Source organism: Furipterus horrens, unplaced genomic scaffold, assembly GCF_987537825.1.
Source record: "Furipterus horrens unplaced genomic scaffold, mFurHor1.1.pri manual_scaffold_4, whole genome shotgun sequence".
In the NCBI taxonomy this organism is placed as follows: domain Eukaryota; kingdom Metazoa; phylum Chordata; class Mammalia; order Chiroptera; family Furipteridae; genus Furipterus; species Furipterus horrens.
In genome coordinates, this window is record NW_028327174.1 from 5,399,865 (window position 1) to 5,418,538 (window position 18,674).

The 18,674-nt window shown below is 44.4% G+C and overlaps 1 protein-coding gene across 1 annotated transcript; it reads right to left on the reverse strand.

The window, feature by feature from the left end:
- Positions 1-1,465: 1,465 nt before the first annotated feature.
- RBX1 (ring-box 1) lies at positions 1,466-14,423 on the reverse strand. The gene is made up of 5 exons (XM_090272374.1): positions 14,287-14,423; positions 12,319-12,397; positions 7,826-7,896; positions 4,894-4,979; positions 1,466-1,646 (listed from the first exon to the last, which is right to left on the reverse strand). The coding sequence occupies exons 1-5, from the start codon at positions 14,362-14,364 to the stop codon at positions 1,634-1,636; spliced, it is 327 nt and encodes a 108-aa protein (XP_090128500.1). The 5' UTR covers positions 14,365-14,423; the 3' UTR covers positions 1,466-1,633.
- Positions 14,424-18,674: the final 4,251 nt, after the last annotated feature.

An 18,674-nucleotide genomic window follows, 5' to 3' on the forward strand; every position in this document is an offset into this window, starting at 1 on the left:
CGGTTCTCCCGCCGTGTTTGAAGTTAGCCTCAGTGAAGGAGCAGCAGCGGGAGGGCCAGCGGCGGTCCGTGCTTCCTCTCATCCTGGGCCAGCTGCAGCCCCATCCTGTCCTCTGTTCCGCTGTACCCAGCCCCACATCCCTCCAATAAATTTCCCTTTACCTAAGCAGGAGCTAGATGTCTGTACTCAGCAACCAGGAGTCCTGATATCGACCGGAAAACTCCCAATATGTAACACCGTCATCCGTGTGGAAGGAACGCGGTTTTCGGGCAGTTTCAACAACCATGTAGAAGGGGCTTAACAGAGGGGGTTTCTGCCATAGGTGGGAGCCCAAAAATAATAGCGATCGTAGCAGCTACCTCTAGGTGAGCGCCTGCTATGTGCCAGGCCTGTGTGGCGGCTAAGTGGGGAAGCTGGCTTTGATCCAGGTTTATTAAGACGAAGTTCTTTATTACTAAGCTAGAGGTTCTCAAACGTTTTAGTCTCAGGATCCTTTTATGATCTTAAAAATGGAAGACCTTAAAGAATTTCTGTTTGTATGGGTTATAGCTATATGATACTTATCATAATGGAAATAAAATTTGAGAAATTGAAGATTTATAAACAACGAAACTCCATCATGTTAACATAAATATTTTTATTGTAAGTAACTATTTTTCAAGACAAAAAACAAATTAGTGGCGTTGTTTTACAGTTTTGCAAATCTCTTCTATATCTGACTTAACAGGAGACAGCTGCATCTTCGTTTGCTTCTTCACTCAGTATGTTGCTCTGACTGAATAATATACAGAAAAGCTGCCCTCAAACACACAGGCAGCTGGAAAAGAAACTCCATGACCCTCCTGAAAGGGTTGCAGGTGCCCCCAGGAGTCCTCAGGCCCCTGAGAACCACGGCAGTGATCAGACTGCTTCTCAGTTAGAGACTCTGTACGGCCATTAAATAGTACAGCTGGCAAGTCCACCACGGCCAGCACATCTTAAACAAATTTCAAAGAGTGGTGGTGGTGAAGGAAACTTGAATCCTCTTGTTAATTCAATTTTAAGGGACACCGATGTTTCATTTGAGTTCATAAATCATTCTTTTGCCAGCCAAGATTACATACCAGATTATTTTTTCACGTTTACGTCTCTAAGATGACAAAGCAACATGCCAAATACGAAGGCAACATTCGTGTAGTGTTTTTACAGTTTACAAAGCCTCTTTCTGGGCCCACATGATGCCACTGAGTCCTTAGAGGCCACTTTATAGAGGAGGACACCTTGGAGCAGAGGCAACTGGCCCAAGATGGCCATCAGTAACCAGGCTGCGGACAGAAGCCCTGTGACCAAGAGAGGTGCTCACAGCACACCTCTGCTCTGGTTCTGACGAACGAACGTCTCACCTTCACTAGCTGGCTTTCCAATCTAGGAAGGGGGGACCCTTTAGTTAGGTTCACTTTTTTTCACGTACACAAGAGACAGCATCTGTTCTAGAATCCAACTAGATTTTATTTGACACAGAACACAATAGGATTGCAGGAAAGACAAAGCAGAAAAGACACAATTCTATCTAATTTATCATATAAGTAACAGGAGGGCAAGTCATTAAATGAATTAACAAAACAGTTGAGCTTGATGGAAAAATATTCTTTTTCTAGTGCCCATACCTGAAAGACAAAGTAAATCATTTTATTAATTCCTTAGTAATTTCCTGTTTTGAGACTATAAAACCTGCTTAAACGTATGAGCAAATTTGATTAAAACTTTGAAAAGATGTAAGTGTGCTCCAAAATTGGGTTAGGACACGGGTCCCTGCCCCTCTCATCCTAGCATCCTTTGTAACGTCCTAGCTACTACACCCAGCCCCCTTAGTGAAGGTCCCTCCCTGGGACTCAACCATACCCATCCGACTGCCTTCCAGGCACCAGCTGGTGCAGGGTGGTACTAGGGGGGCGAGAGGAAGAAGCCCCAGCTGGTGGCTGCGGAAGGGCGCTCCACCTGTGGGCTCGGGTCGGTGGTTCAGATAGCTTGAGCTCTGGGCCTCTCCCTGCCTATGGCAGCCTCTTTTCTCCTCTGCTCCAGTACTTAGGCAAGTACAGAGAATAGTAACAGAACAGCCTTCATTTTCAGAATCTGTCACTAGTTGCCATTACAGCTCTGACTGCATCCAGCACTACAGAAATGGCAAAACTACGCAAAGTACAAAAACTAAGCATGGATTTAAGTGTTTTCTGATTTCCCCAGAAGCCAAAATTTGGCTCTAACAAGATTACAAAAGTAAGCAAGGCCAGGAAATTTCTTCCTCATACAAATGGATTTCTTGAACACAAGATTCTTCATTATATTACTTAATCTTTTGTCCTGGTTCTTTTGGGGAAGTTAGCCTCTGACCGAGTGCCAGCCCATGAACCAAAGGGTCTCCAGTTCGATTCCCAGTCAGGGCACATGCCTGGGTTGTTGGCCAGGTCCCGGTTTGGGACGTGTAAGTGACAATCACACACTGATGCTTCTCTCCTGCTCTCCCTCCCATCCCTTCTCTCTAAAAATAAATAAAATACTAAAAAATAAAATAAAATAAAATACTTCATTATATGTAAGAACCAGGGTACCAGAATTCCAGATCACTGTTCCAATCATCCCAAAGAACTACTAGTCCTTAAACCACTTTTCATAAGAAATCCACTTGAATATTGTCTAAAAAACGTTGTGCCAAACTCCAGATAGGGTAGAGCTCCAGCGTTTGTCCGTGAGCTGGAGAACCACCCAGAAATTGCCTGTCAGATTTAAGAACGCTATAATTTGTCCCTTACAAACTGGTTTTCCCATTGCACTGAAAACCACTGCCTGGCAAAGTCGCTGGCTGGATAAAGTGGCAGTGTCAAAGCCCAACACAAGGAATTCTTCACACTCCCCATTCTTAGGGTCAAACCTGGGCATACGTAAGGGGCAACATGAGATGGTTTTGGTCCAAAACAGAATCCTGAGGCTGCTCTAGGGAAGAGCAAGTCATAAAGACCTCTTGAGAACGCAGAAAAGTGCTTCTGCCTTGCCCATGCATTACTGTCACGGTTCCCCTCAGCACGCCAGCCCCCCAAGAACAGGGAAGGGCTGTCCCGTACATTTTCACATCTCACACAGGACCTGGCATACGCTTTGCTGAACGGAGTGCAATGGGATGGGTAAGACACTGAGTATCTTGCAGGTTTCTGAAAAGTGAACATGCGTTTGATATGACTTCCAAACGTTTTTTTTTTTTTAACTTCCCAAACTCTTTAAGTAAATAACCAAGTCTAAAGGCAAAATAACTGTACCAATAAGGGACTTCTAAACACAACGCACTAAACCCTATTTTTGTTTTTAAAATTAATTATATCCTATTAATCAAAACTCAAGTAAATAAAATCCCCCTTCTCATAACAATTTTGATAAAGAAAATGACCAACAAATTAACAGAAAAAAGGGCATTTTATAGAAAAATATGAGGCATAAAAACATGAAAAGTAGCTCAACCTCACTCAAAACTTTAAAAATGCGATTGAATACTGATTTTCAACGATTAGAGTAACTGAGATGGAAAATGAGTCTCCCATCACGGTCACTCCTGGAGGTAACCATCAGCAAGAGCTTCTTAGCTTTCCGGGTGATCTCCATGTATGTATTTGTATGTCTATGACTGTGAGGGCACTATTTAGAGGGAGTGTAAATTAGTACATATTCTTAGGGAAGGAAAATCTGACACCATCGAAAATAAAAATGCACATACTCCTCACCCAGAAACTCCTCCTTCAAGCATTACTGCTTCAGATATACACTTGCACATACACACACAGATTCGTGTATAGAAATGTTCATCCCTACACATTGTTTTTAACAGTGAAAAACTGGAACCTAAATGTCTATCAACAAGAATAGATTAAATAAATTATGGTGTATCTACATAAAAACATACTCTGCAACTATTAGGAAGGAGGTAGTTTATATGTGTGGACATGGAAAATCTCCAAAGTGAAAGAAAAAAGCGAAATAAATTACTATAGAAGATGCTCATATCTATGCTAAGAAAAACAATTACAGAGGTCTACCCACCCGTGCACAAACAAGGACGCGCAGACAGTCAGGAAAGCGACACGGCCTGCGCTGACAGTCACCTCCAGGAGGGAGACCGGAAGGCTAATGCGGGAGACCCGTTTTTTTAATCTGTCCTTTTGAGCGTCTGAAATGCTAAAATTTTACGACGCCATGTTTTACTTACATAGTAATAATTTAGTTGAGATGGCCATAAATGCTGTATCAGAATTAATCAGCTTAAGATAAACCAAAGAAACAGGATAGGTGAATATGATTCTGCCCAAAATAAAGGTACCTGACATTAGTTAACCCCTGGAACCTTATTATGGATGCGATTTTGAAAATATTTAATAGTTTGCAGATCCTCATATTTTCTACTTTCATAGATCCTAGAAGCTGGGAAACTCTAGGCTGCAAACTTCTGATGTTGACCATGCCTTTGTGCATTTCCCACATAGATGAGACTTTAATTAACCAAAAGCTAGTTTATAAAACAAGATATGTCCCATGCTCCGTGTTTTAAGACTATACACCCTTCAGCCTGAGGTGAGGTGAGACAAAGAACAGCACCGACCAGCCCTGGCTGCTGTGGCTCAGTGGACTGAGTGCCGGCCTGAGAACAGAAAGGTCGCTGGTTTGGTTCCCAGTCCGGGCACAGGCCTGGGTTGCAGGCCAGGTCCCCAGTTGGGGGCGCGGGAGAGGTAACGGATGGGTGTATCTCTCGCGTAGCAACGTTTCTCTCCCTCTCTTTCTCCCTCCCTTCCCCTCTCCCTAAAAATAAATAAATTAAAACCTTAAAAAACCAAAACCAGCACTGACCAAAGCCCAGTCTTGCCAGATACCTACTTTTGGAATTCCCACTCTCTGTTGTCCAGGGGACACACTTGTCGCGTTTTGAGCCAGCGGGAGATGCAGTGGAAGTGAAAAGCATGCTGGAAGGAAAGACACATTGTATTAAAATTAACTGTGTGGGCTCAGCCCTCTACGACAATATATCAAATGCAGTGGGATGGTTACATACAGGGGGCTGGAGGAGAACAACGGACGACAGGAAACAGAGGCAAGAAAGTCACAACCCACACACTTCGGCAGCTACAAGGACATTTCCAATGACATGCCTGCTAGAAATGCCATTACTATGGAAGAAGGAGACGACTGAGGAAGAAGGGTGTGTGTTCTAGCAGTGAGTCCCTCCCTTTCTCTTAAGGGAGGACAGAACTCGGCTTCCTAGTCCCATTCGGCCTGTTGGGTGATGCTTGTGCGTCCCTCGGACACATGGAAGGAGGCTCTTGATCGCCTGCAGGTTTCAAACTTCCCCACTCTTGGTCCCTAGCTGCATCTGCTCTCCTTGGAGAACAGGAGCCTCCCAGCCCCGGCAGGACGCTGCCCCTGCCGCCCACCGAGGGCTGAGATGGCGATTTCCCCAGCCCTTCGTCAGCCACCTCACCTCCGTTCCAAGGCCTTTATTCCCAGGGGTGACCAAAGACACGGCACTCTTACGGGAGCTCGGTCTCAGGGAGCCTTTAATGGGGGAGGGACTTTGTCTTAAAAGGGAACGAGATTTTTAAAATCCAGGGTAAAAGGAAGAATTGTGATGAACACACTGCACCCAGCAGCTAAGAGCATCAAAGGGCTCATTTCGTGAGCAAGGCAGGGAGTGAAGGGCGAGAGTGCGAGGACTACTGGTAACAGACAGAGCTGGCAGTGGGCCTTCCGATTTGGGGGAGAAGGAAAGCCTGTGTGCCTTGGCGACCTGCAGATGCGAATGACAATTCCTCCAACACTTTGCAAGGCCCGTGTCCCCGTCCCCTGCTCAAACGGGTAGAATATATTGAGAGAGAAGAAGCAAGCGTTCCTCCTCAACTAATCTGTGATGGTCAAGCTGGGGTGGGGGGGGCAGGGGGTAAATGCTGACACCCAGCAAAACGAGGAAAGCTGCTGCAGGATGGGTTTACTAACAGCCTTGAAATCTGATCAGTAATGTCTCCCAAAACATGCATGGCACTTAAAAGAGAACTCAGTAACTAAGGGCGGACCCCACAGTGCATACACTGCAGCTATTCGACAGGACACACATTCTCCCAGAGTGGCAGCTTTCGGAAGATCCCTTACTGTTGACTTTCATACACCCCATTATGGGAAAAAAAATAACCACCCCACAAAATTTCTAAAAGGCAGAAAGCTCAGCTGCTTTTATCAATCATGGGATAGACTCACCCAGTCACCCCTCTTCATCCCCACCCCCCACTAGGCACCTTGGAGCAGTACAGGGTCTTTGAACACTCCACCTACCTCAGAAAATGAGGGAAAGGGGATGCAAACGAGGCTGCGTGGCAAGTGGCAGCATCCTCGAACGTCCCTGACCCCAATTTTCTTCCTGTTAACAATCTAACATATGTTATGGGTATGTTGAGCGGTCTCAAAGTACACTGACCAGTGCTCTCCAGTTACAAAAGGTGTTAACATGTGTTCCGTCATTTTAAGCATGACAGGTATTATCCTCTTTATTTTCTAGACAGAAAACTGAAAATCAGACAAGCCAACTGACTTGCCTACTTCATGGAGCTGGTTAGTAAAAGACGAGAACTAGTCCGAGGGCTTCTGCCACACCACGCCGGCTCTACTTTACGGTAGGCTGAGCAGTCTTTCGGCCAAACGTATGGGACGCCCAGTCCCTTCCCCTTCCGCCACAGGGTAGCAGCATCTTAGTATCTGCCTGAGTGCCAAGGAGAGCAGAGGCTGATATATTTCTTCACCCCCATAAACAACCAACACCGTCCTGTAGCCAACACAGGCTTCTGCCCAGAGGGCCTGACAGAACTGAGACGGTCAGCACAAGGTGTGGGTCAGCCTCAGGCCCTGATAGCTGCTACTCTTCAGTAACTACCCCAGGTCTGTGTTTATTCGGCAAACTCTTATGCTTATTATGTGCACGGAGGTGGTCTAAGCTCTCTGAACATAAAATCACATCATTCTGATTAAATTCTATGCAGTCCACGAGAGAACCCAGGCTGAGAGATGTAAAATACTTGTCCAAAGTCACTTAGCACACGATGGCACGCAGGCTCCAAGTCTCTTAGGCCCGTGCCACACAGGGGGCTGGGGGTCCTCCGTCCCCTGGGCACAGGAGACCCAGACAGGACAATTTTAGCTCATCTGACTGGGACTATATGGCTACAAGGATGAATTTTTAACACAGGCTAGAAATAACATATTAGATGTTTGTTATCCTTCACAGCTGTCACACCCAGGAAGGCCGTACACCAGCCCAGTGATGATGCACAAAACATTTCTGGCATGAGCCATGTTAAAAAAAAATCCTAACTTAGTACATTTGCCACACTTAACATGCATGTGCATACACACACACGAACACTCAATTTATTCACCACACTTAGCTCCATAGGTCACCTACCCTTAAACAAAATCTGTTAAGAAGGTAAAGATTTTCTTAACAGAAGGATATTCCAAAACCTGTGCCTCAGGCTCTGAAAGCAATTTCCAAAGACGCATCCCCAAAATGCTGCTAACAAAAGTGGGCCCACCTGTAACTGAGGCAAACTAGTGTCTCTGCAACAACTTATAATCTTTATCCTGTAATGGGTGAATACTACGAAGACTTAAAATCTTTTTTCTGTTTTTTTATTACTATTTGTATACCTTCTGGGAGAAAGATGGCCTACTCACTGTTCTTCCTAGTTATGCTGCGAGACTGGCAAACCATGAAATGCAGTAATACGTTTATAAGCCATGCTGAAAGGGAAAAACGTGTTCTTACGTTACAGACTCCCCATGCAACGGTGCACTCTTCAGAAGTGGCAGACGCCTGGTTAGCCTGACATTCTATGCCTGTGGGAACAAGAGCAACAAAGCAGGAGCAACAACCTTGCGGTCTCCAGCAGTCCTACCCGTGCGGCCACACGACGGCACGCCTGGGCCGGGCTGGGGGGACCAGCGCTGTACACCTGAACAGATCTCCAGTAATTAATTAGTTATAACTCTTTTTAATGACTGTGAAAATGGTTTAAAACAGGTAATGCAGAGATGTGACTTAACAGTACGCTGTGCGACAATTTCCTACCCTTGATCAAGAACAGAGTAACGAAGGAAGAGACACTTTTTAATTCTGAACACAACCAGACTTGTCCGAATGAAAGTGGTATCTCCTAATTTGGTAAATTTCTTCGTAAATTCCTAAAGTCATCTCATAACTCTTATTATCCTGCGAACTGGCACCTTCTCCCTGTTCTTGGCAAATGCTTCCTTGTAGGCCCACAGAACACTCAGGTTTGCCCACGGGAAGTTCCAAAGCCTAAAGGGTGGGCAGACACACACGTGAACTGGGACAGAAGCAAGATAAAAGGGGGTGAAGAGGCCTGCAGCAAACTGTAGGGTGTGCTCTGCGGGAAGACATCACATCTCAAGTCATTAAAACACTGTCAACGAAGCAAATCTGTCAGGTTAGTTGGTTAGAGTTTTTGGGGCCTGCTACTTAGTGATGCCTGTAGCAGCGATTCCGTCTGGTGGACAGAAGAAATCACTGAAAGTGCATACAGTATCAATTTCACAGAGAGGACAGAGAAGGGAACCTACACAGAATGAAAATCTGAGATCCAGAGGTGATGAGTAAAGCTCTACTAGGGATACATATTCGAGGCACAAAAGTTACTAAGGTATAATTTGCTTTCTCTGAAGGTGGTAACTAAATGGAGTCCCCCTTCTGAAGAAGAAAAATCTCCAGGAAAGACTATTTAACAGTAGCCAATTACTTCAAACATCCATAGGTGGAAAATAGTAAAACTGGAAGAAAATAATGCTGAGATGTTAATGGTCTTAGGGGAAGACTTTCACTGTAATAAGAGTTTTTTCTTCACCCTTTGAAAATATGAAAAGCAAATAATCTGAAATTTCAGAACTTGCTTTTGCTACACAGATTCACACTGCGAAAAGAATATCTGGATTTTCTTTCTGATAAAAGTAGATACAGGGTCTACACGGAACATTCAAGAATTTATTGGGGCTGTGAAGGCACCACCATATAAAGGGATGGCTGAATAAATAAAACCTGACGGCCTTCAGGTTGGACTCTCACATACACGAGGACTATGTATTATGAAATTAGCTAAATAAAAGGCACAATTATTTAAGTAACAAAAGTTTTTTAAGGTACATTATCATGTTTATATTTTTCTAGATCTAGGTATTTTTAAAGGGCTGTCTTTCTATGCCAAATGCAAAGCAGGATCTCAGGAACTGAACAGGAAAACAAAAACTACTTCTATAAACAGAGAGAACGGGGGACAACATTTGTATTTATTCACTACCAGAAAATCTTTAACAAAGAAAAATATATAGGAGGGATAGGATTGCAATCTAGAATGCCAGATAAAAGGGCAGGAAAAACTACTAAATACAAGTGTAAAATGTTTTAAGATAAAATGTCTTCAAGCTTTTGGTGCAGAGATTAAGCCGTTAGTTTAAACAGGGACACGGACAGGGGAACAGTCCACCCAGAGCAGACAAGCAGCAGGTCCCAGGTTCCTACCCCAGCCCTGGCAAAGGCAGCAGCTATGTCATGTGATACACAAAGCCTGGGGACTTCTACACTTCAGTACTGCTAAGGAAGCAATGGCTTCATCTTGGAAGTGAATGGATTTTACACTTTCAAAACACGGACGGAACTGTGGTTTTAGGAAGAGACTAACTTCTCATGGATAAAGGCTGGGTCTAAGCCTTTCTGGATGCTCTCTTGATCTGGGACCAGATTACTCAGCATAACGGAGAAAACAAAACCTAGCAGATTGTGTATTTCAGCAACCCTGTAAAAAAACAAGAAATGGGGCAATATAAAATAAACACAAAGACATAGTATCAATATGGGTTCAAAAAAAAGAAAGTCTTCAGACCAAGAATGCTTTGTAGAAGAGTCCAACTGGGGCACAGCCATAATCACGCTTATTTATTTACAGCTATGTATTTAATTATTCATTTAATGCCAAACAAGAATATATTAGAAAATGGCCATTGCTAAACCAAGATTCTTATTTTCATCTGTAACAAAAAGTATTTTTCAAGAATCGTATTCAATTTATTTTTGAAAGACAAGGCCAGTTGTGGCAATCAGATTTCTCTATAGTATCTGTATTAAACAAGAGTATGTTTCTTAGGGATAAAGACTTGATCTCAGTCAGTTTTATCCTGGTGCCTAACAAAAGGTCTCCAGGGTATAAATATTTATTAAATGAGTACAAAATATAACTTAAAAATACTTTCATAATTTTTGTTATAGGGGCTCAATGTTCTACTCCCTCATCTGACACTTAAAGATATGATAAGTAAATAAGTAAGAATAAAGTATACCATAAGGCAGGTGTCTAACTGAAGCCTACACTGATCCCTTGAGTTGACCACTCTAAGAGAAGACAGAATATCAACGGTCTTTGTCTGTCATGGTCTTCCCAAGAGGTGCATTCTCTTCCATCCATAGAGACACACAACTTAAATATAGAGGTAAAAAAATAAAATCAGGGTTATATACAATCATTAATTATTTAGAAAAGAGAGCCTCAGGAAAGTAGAAATTTCTGCGGGTGCAACTCCCTGTGAAAAGGTGTGGCAAAGAAATTGGCAAGCATGTAATCAAACACCCCACCCAAACACATTTAAAAATGTGCATGTGTTTTTCAGTGATGAGTTCCTTCTGTCTATATCAAACATCATGGTAGTTGCTGATCTGCTTTGACTATTGTATGAAAAGGTAAACAGGGTCAAAACTCAAAGAAACCAAGGGCAATAAGCTACCAACACTTGCCATGATTGCTTTCCAACACAAAATATTTGATTTGTGCTTTCCAAATTGCAATGATCACAAACTAGTCTCCAATTTTGTTTTTATTATTCACTGAGCAAATATTTAGTGAGAACCTGTCATGTACTAGCTGCTATGCTAGATGCTGGGAATATGGCAATAAATCACATGGACATGATAGAGGACCAATTAAATCAAATGGTTGCTACAAAGGAAACTACAGGATATCTTGAGGACACTGACAGAACTGTTTGTGTGTATTAAGTATGGTCAGTGAAAACATTTTTGAGCAAGTCCAAGGTGAGTTATGAAGACCAAGTATTAGTTCTGCATTACTCAATGAAGTGGACACTAGCCACATGTGGCTATTGAGCACTTGATTATTGGCTAGTCTGAATTAAGATTAGACTAGCTGTAAATGTAAAATACACTTTAGAGGCTTAGTACAAAAAAGAAAAAAAAAAGTAAAATATCTCCCTTTAAAATACTGATTGCATGTTGAAATTAACATAGTTTGAATATAGTAGGATAAATAAAACCAAATCATCGGTTTCTTTTTACTTTATTAATGCACTAGTACATTTTCAGTGTGCCTGGGTTTGTGGCTCACATTTAGATTGGACAGTGCTGGGTTAGACCAAAGCAGTGGGGAGGGCAGGCAGAGAACATTGCAGGCAAAAAGACCAGGACCATGGACAATTAAAGAATGACAAGCCAGAGAAACTACCAGAGTGAGCTGGAGAGGCAGGTGAGTGACTTAAAAAATAAGTGCCTATAATTTCATTTCTAGAAAGTTGAAATTTCTTTGCCCCACTTCTGATCTCGGTAACAAACCATTTTAGCACCCGGCTGAAAAAGTAATCTTAACTCTTCCCGGTGTGGTTAACATTCTTGCCCTTATTGCTATAAGGTTATTAAGTCAGTCCATCAATAGCTATAAAATCCATCATGTGTGGTGGAATATGTAGATTTAAATGCAATTTCTTTAGTGCAATTAATTGCCTATTTAGAGGTTGGCAGTGATATCCTCTTAACTGTGTTTGGGGCTAACACTGAACATCCTTACTTTGTAGGTTTTTCTTAATTTACAAATCTTGCCTGGCAAAAACTAGCTGTGATAGAATATTTCAGCTCAAAGTTTACTTTCTTCCTTTCACCTTTGCCTCGGAGTCTGTGTACTAGGTGAAAAATACAAAGGAATCAACAGTGCCTCTGGGTCCACAATTCATTCTAAATGTGGCCCTGTCATCTTTCAACTGAGTAGATTTATTCTGAGATGGGTGTACCTGCAGAGCACCGTAAAAACAACTCTGTTTCAAACATACTAATGGACTAGATGCAGAAGACCCCAAGTGCTCTGACTCTGCTTTATATTTCATTGTGAAGAATGAAATTGGTCACATCAGGATAGTCATAATCTCTGTCCCTTCTCCATTGCCTTCCGCCCTCCTCCAATTACTTACAAAGATCCATAATGTGGTTCCTGCAGATGGCACAGTTATCAACCACAATGTCCCAGGCCCAGAGGGCTACTGCGTTCCACTGCAAAGAGAAAAAGGGGGGACAATGCACTCTCCTTGTAACACACACACACAACCTCTAGGGTTTCATGCCGCAGCTATCACCTCTTTGGCCACAAGGACCACCAAACAATAATTTTTGGATACTACTTTACTCTTATATCAGATGGCAACAGTAAGCAACATGAACGCTCACCCATTCTTCAAAGGGCTGAGTATATGAACACAGAAACTGAGTCACCTTTTAATTTTACTTTTTCATAGAATTTAAGATAATCCGGTCAGCTATATCAATGTAAGCAAATTGGGAATCACTTTTAAGTGCCTGCTTCAAGCTTAGCAAACAGAGGTGAATTACTGTGCAGGTTCCGTCTGACAGTTGTGGAAGAGTTCAATTTCTGCATGAGTACATATCTGCTCTTCCAGGTAGCTTTGGATACAAGAGTGGGGAGGTGAAAGCTAGGAACAACAAAATAAAAGGAGGACTGGATCATAAAATGGGTAATCGTGGGATAAACTGGAATAGCTAATTACCCAGTGTCAGTACACGAAACAAGATCTTCATTTAATTCTTACAATATTACTTCAAGACAAACTCTAGAATGCTCTAGAATTTTGTTTCACTCCTACCATCAATAACCTAATGGTCTCAACTTTTCATACTCAAAAGACTCTTACATAAAGCCAAGATAATTCCAGTAAGTGTATCTAAAAGTGGCCTTTAAATAATTGAATCTCCTGGGTTCTGTAATAAACATTACCAAACTCCCTTTTCGCCTCCTGATTTGGGCCACCTCCCAAAACTGTCATCTCTTTCAATCAACTTCAGCACTTTTTATCCTACGGCTTTAACTCGGGAGGAAAAAATCGTACTTCTACAATTCTTCAATATGGCTGCTGGTTGTCACTGAGCACGCAGTGCCTGTGATGAAACACCAAAAAAGCAACTAAGAGGGCGAATATTGTCTGTTTAGCCAGGTGTTCCGGGAATACCACCATCCCTGTTTCAGAATCTTCATTTTGAACAGACTTATTTCATCTTAGAAGGGGATCGGCACTTTTCCCCCCAAACTGTTAGTAAACCACTCTAAGGCATTTAATGCAAAAGTACATATTTCACATTTTTTGCTTTTCCACTTTTAGTAGGTCGTTAGCAACTAGCACCGAACCCTCCCCTAAAAGACACAAGATTTGGGCTCGCATTTTCTTTTTAACAAACTCCACTATGGTTTTTGTTTGTTTTTAAGGGGAATTCTGGATATGACATGACTAGGGCAGCTTGTGTGACAAATCAGAGACCTCTCAAAAGCGCCAAGAGTTACTACACTCAAGACACTCTCAGTGGGCGGGGCTCGGGACAGGGAAGGTGCTAAGGGTAATGACACCTAGATTAGGCGAGGACCGGGTATCGGTCCCTCAGGGTCAGAAGGACCCCGAATTTAGGAAAGGTGCGGGGCTGGGGAGTTCAGCCCCGCTCCTCAGATGCCTCCAATGCGGTAGGACTTCAAGTTCCCGGCTTTCGCCGCACTGCCCCATCCTCCACCCTCTGCATCGCTCCGACTCCCCCTTCCACCTACACCCCCTTCCTGATCGCCCCCCCCCACGCCCCAATCTCTCCAGTGACAGCTCAGCCGCTTGGCTCCCGTAGCCAAATCGCAATCCCGCGCATCTCAATAAGAACCTCCGTGATTGGCCCCTCATCCTCTAAGTGAAACCAACACTGTCACGGACAGTGGGTCGCACTCACGCCAATCAACCCTAGGACCCGCCCCCTGGCTTCCTTGCGCGGTACCCGGTCTCAGGAACGCCCTGAAATGAAGCCCTTTCCCACGCGCCTCGGTCATCCTCGGGCCTGCCAGCTAGATCCGAGCCTCTCTAGCTTCCCTGAGGAAGGCGCTGGCGAGACCCAACCTTTTTCACTTCAAAGCGCTTCTTGCCCGCGCCGCTGTTGGTGCCGCTCGGGGTATCCACATCCATCGCTGCCGCCATTTTGGAAACACACGGTCTGGCCTCCGTCCACTGCGCCTGCGCACCAGTCCACTCCTCGTTCACACTCCCGGCCCCTGCGCATTCCGCCCCTTAACCGGCGCGCGAGGGGAGGATAGGGGCGGAACACGTGGCCACGCCCCTTAAAGGCGCTGGCGGAGGATTCGCCCCTCCTGTGTCTGCTGGGGAGGAGGCGGTGGCCGGAGCGGCTGGGGAGGGGCGGGGCTGGGCGGGGCTGGGCAGGGCGGGGCGGGGCCGGGCCGGGAGGGGCCCGGCGGACGTGAGCGAGCCGGGTGGTGAAGCTCGTAAGGACTCGCTGTTGTCGCTCTCCCGCGGGAAGCCCCCGGCCACACTCCCTCAGCTGGGGCGGTGGCTGCTTCCTCCGTCCCGCTGCGACCTGCGGCCCCGGCCACGCCCCGCCTTCCCGGCCGCCCCGCCGCTCGCGTGCCGGCTGGTTTTCCGCCGCGTTCTGCCGCGGACAGGGCGAGGCCGGGGCCCCCCCTCTTGCTGCCGAAACCCCAGTCTGCGCACTGGCTGTTGGCGAATCCTAACCGGCTTCCGAGCCAGGCCGGAGCCGGGGAGAGCTGGAGCCCAGCCGCTGTTTGGTTTCCTGAGTCCAATTCGAGAAGTGCTCAGGGTTTGACGGAGAGGAAGCAGCTCCCCGAATGCTTTCCCCGGGCCGAAGTGAGCAGGCATCCCCCGCCATCACCTGGCCACCTGAAATGACTGGTGGCAGGAAGGGCGCTTAGGAGCCCGGGCGATGCCCTCTGCAGCCCGCCCTGGGGTGGCCTTTGGTTGAGGAACACCATGTCAGCCTCACGCTTCCACACGCGTTTCCCGTTCCTCAGCTGGACGGCTGTGGGGTTCTTTCTCCCTCGTTTCCGTCCTCTTCCCACGCCTTGAGCCGTAGCCATTCGTATCTTTGGTCGCAGTACTGGAATTTGTGTGCGGCTTTCAGCTATTAATCCGTCCTGGTCATTCCTACCCGGCCAAGGTTAGAGATGCAAAAGGGGATCCGGTCTGAGGGTTCCATAAAGTACAGGTGCTTTTTTGGCTTATTTGAAATCTCATATTTTCTCTCTTTAAAATGATTTCAGAGAGAGGAAGGGAGAAGGGGAGAGACAGACACAGCGATGTGGGAGAGAAACATCCATCGGTTGCCTCCCTCCCTTGCGTGATTCGACAGGGCCTCGAACCCACGGCCTAGGAGCCCCCTGCCCGGGTCCACCGTCCAACCAACTGAGCCTCCTGGCCAGGGCTCTCAGATTTTTCTCTTCAACAGACTCCATTGCTAAAGCTGAATAACTGTATTTGTTTCCCTGCCTTAGTCGTAAACAGGAACAACAAATTTGTGAGAGCATCACAGCTTCAACCAGACTTGGATAAGAGAAAACTTGTTTGAGGCCTTAAAGCATAATGGGAGCTTTACAGAGTTTTTTCCTAGCTCAAGTTTTGTTAATGATTACATGTTAAGATCTCTGCCATTTATTTATTGTGCCCCCATAGGCCCCTATATGAAGACTAGAAATCCTTAGTAAATTAAGATGTCGAAGGCATATTTATCCTTCATTCAACAAATTCACTGAGTATGTTCCAGGTCCTGTTACATGAGGGGGGACCAAAAACAAAAACAAAAACCCGGAATTTATTTATAAACAATTGTATATTTATTTTTAAACATTTAAACTTCAGTCACCTGCAAAGTACTCTCCATTTGATGCAATACACCTACTGAGATGTTTTTTCCACTGCTCAAAACAGTTTTTGAACTCCTGATGACTTTGATGCCTTTCAGTGCTTCTGCAGTTTTTTGTTTTAGCTCTTCATCAGGAAAAACAAAAGTTGCTGGGGTGAGATCGAGTGCATAGGAAGGGTGGGGCACGGGGATCATGCTGTTTTGGGTCCAAAATTGCTGAACACTCAGCATTCTGTGGGCAGATGGGTTGAGTCTTCAAAAAAGTTCCACTGAAGCCAAACACAGCCTCTCACAACAATGCCAGCTGGTGCACTGCTACAGGTGGGTTCCTAGATCGCTCATCTAGAGGGGGAAGCCTGCCCTCCAGAAGATAATTCCGTTATTATTATTATTATTATTATTAATCCCCCTCATAGACAGGAGAGAAAGTGATTAAGGAGCCAAACTCCTGGCAGGGAAATAATGACACATGTCAATGGATAAATTCATTATAAAATCCCTGGTATCACTAAATGCTCTGAAGAATACAAAACAAGGTCACGAGACCGAGGGGAGGTGGAAGCAATATTAATTTGGGTCATGAGGCCTCTGTGCAGAGTGATATTTAAGATAAAGTCCTTATAATGGCTTAAAAGGCTCTGCATGATCTGCTGCCCTGTAGTTTTACTGTGCATTTCTTCTTTTTTAAAAAAAGATGGTATCATTTCTTTTTATTTAATCATTTATTAGGTTTATTGTTTTTCGTGTGTCCTTACCAAGATGGGATTTTGATTGCTTTGCTTATTGGTAAGCAAAACTCCTGGAACAGTGCCTGGTACATTATAGGTGCTCAGTATATGTTGAATTAATAAATTTGAAGCTTATTGAGTAAAGGGAGTGTGGTAAGAGATGTTGGAGAGGCAGGCAGGGGCCAGATCACTGATTTTTTTTCTTTTTCTTTTTAAAGATTTTATTTATTCATCTTCAGAGAGAGGGGATGGGAGGGAGACACAGAGAGAGGGAAACATGGATTGGTTGCCTCTTGCATTCTCCCCACTAGGAACCTGGCCCGAAACCCAGATACGTGCCCTGACTGGGAATTGAACCGGTGAATCCTTCAGTTCGCAGGCTGGCACTCAATCCACTGAGCCACACTGGCCAGGGCCAGATCAGGGATTTTATTGCAGATGTTAGGGGAAGATATTGGAGGAGTAAATTAGGGGAGAGGACTGACAGTGATATAATTTTTACAATTGTTTAAGAGTTTTTGAGCTTTTTGAAGAAGGTATTGTAGGGTTGCAATAGAGGATGCAGCAACAGTTTCCAATCTTCAGTGGGGAGATGAATGATTTTAGGGGTGGTTCCATTAAGCTCTAGAAACCTCATGTGCTATCTCTTTTGGAGATTTGTCTTGCTCTAGTGACTGGCCATGGCAGCCTGTGTGTGTACTAGATTCTGCTGCGTAAGCCTAAGAATATGTATTGTGGATTTCATACAGATTCTTATCCTTCATGATTTCACTCAGGTTACAGTGCAATAGGTTATAGTTTTACTTTAGTTCTGTTCCTTTCAGCCGTCCATCCATTTAACAATTATTTCTAAAATATCTAACAGAACGTGCTGTACATCAACTACACCATGCTGATTTAGATAAAAAGGCTTCTGATATTTTAAGAATTTGCAAAAGGCCCCTTTCCTCATTCAATTTAGGGTGTAGTGGCAGAGAGGCAAGCCAATTAATGACAATTCCAATGACTTTTAGGAAAGAAAAGTGCAGGGTGCTTTGAAGTATTGCTAGAAAGTAAGCCCAGAGAGTAGGAGGAAGTCCTCTTAGTAGAAACAATGGTTGGAGATTAAAGGAAGAGCCAGACAGAGGAGTGGATGCAGTAGTGTGCTGATGAATGTTCAAAATCAAACTTTTTTTTTTTTAAAGCCCTGATTTATAGTTTTAGCAGTTAAATTTTGACATTCCTGGAAGTGTAACAATTGCTCTTGTAAGCTGATGCAAGCTGCCTCCAGCACTCATACACACCGCGAGGTGTGGAAGAATGGCATTCCAGGTAGAGCCAACTGTGTAGAAAGGGCTGGAAGCTGGAGAATGCCTAGTGCTTGGAATACCTGGAGTATAAAGAGAAGGGGTGATATAAATGAGTCTGCAATGATATGCAGGAGTCAATTGTTAGCATCTCTTCCATATTTAGCAATGTCATGTTGGTAGCTTGCAATTGGCCATAATAGTAGTATTTACACCACAGAAATCAGCAAACACTATAAATCAGGGTTCCCCCTACCTGACTTCCTCCCCACCTCCCAGAGTTGGTTGTTAAATATTTATCACTGGTAGGGACCAGATCATGCAAGACTGTCAAATAGAGCCTTTATCCTTAGTGATTGGAAGCCACTGAAGGGTTTTAACCAGTGAGTCACATGGTCAGATACGCTCTTTTGAAAGTGCTAGGCAGGACTTCCACTTCTGGGAAGTTGGAGTAGATATATTTTCTCTATTCTTCTAAGTATAACTGGACAAAATATATTAGAAGTAAATAAACAAGAAGACTCCTAGGGTTGGAGCAAAAAAGGCAGAGCAGTTAGGGACCTCAGGACTTGAGGAATGATGTGGCAGTGAATTCCCTGGACT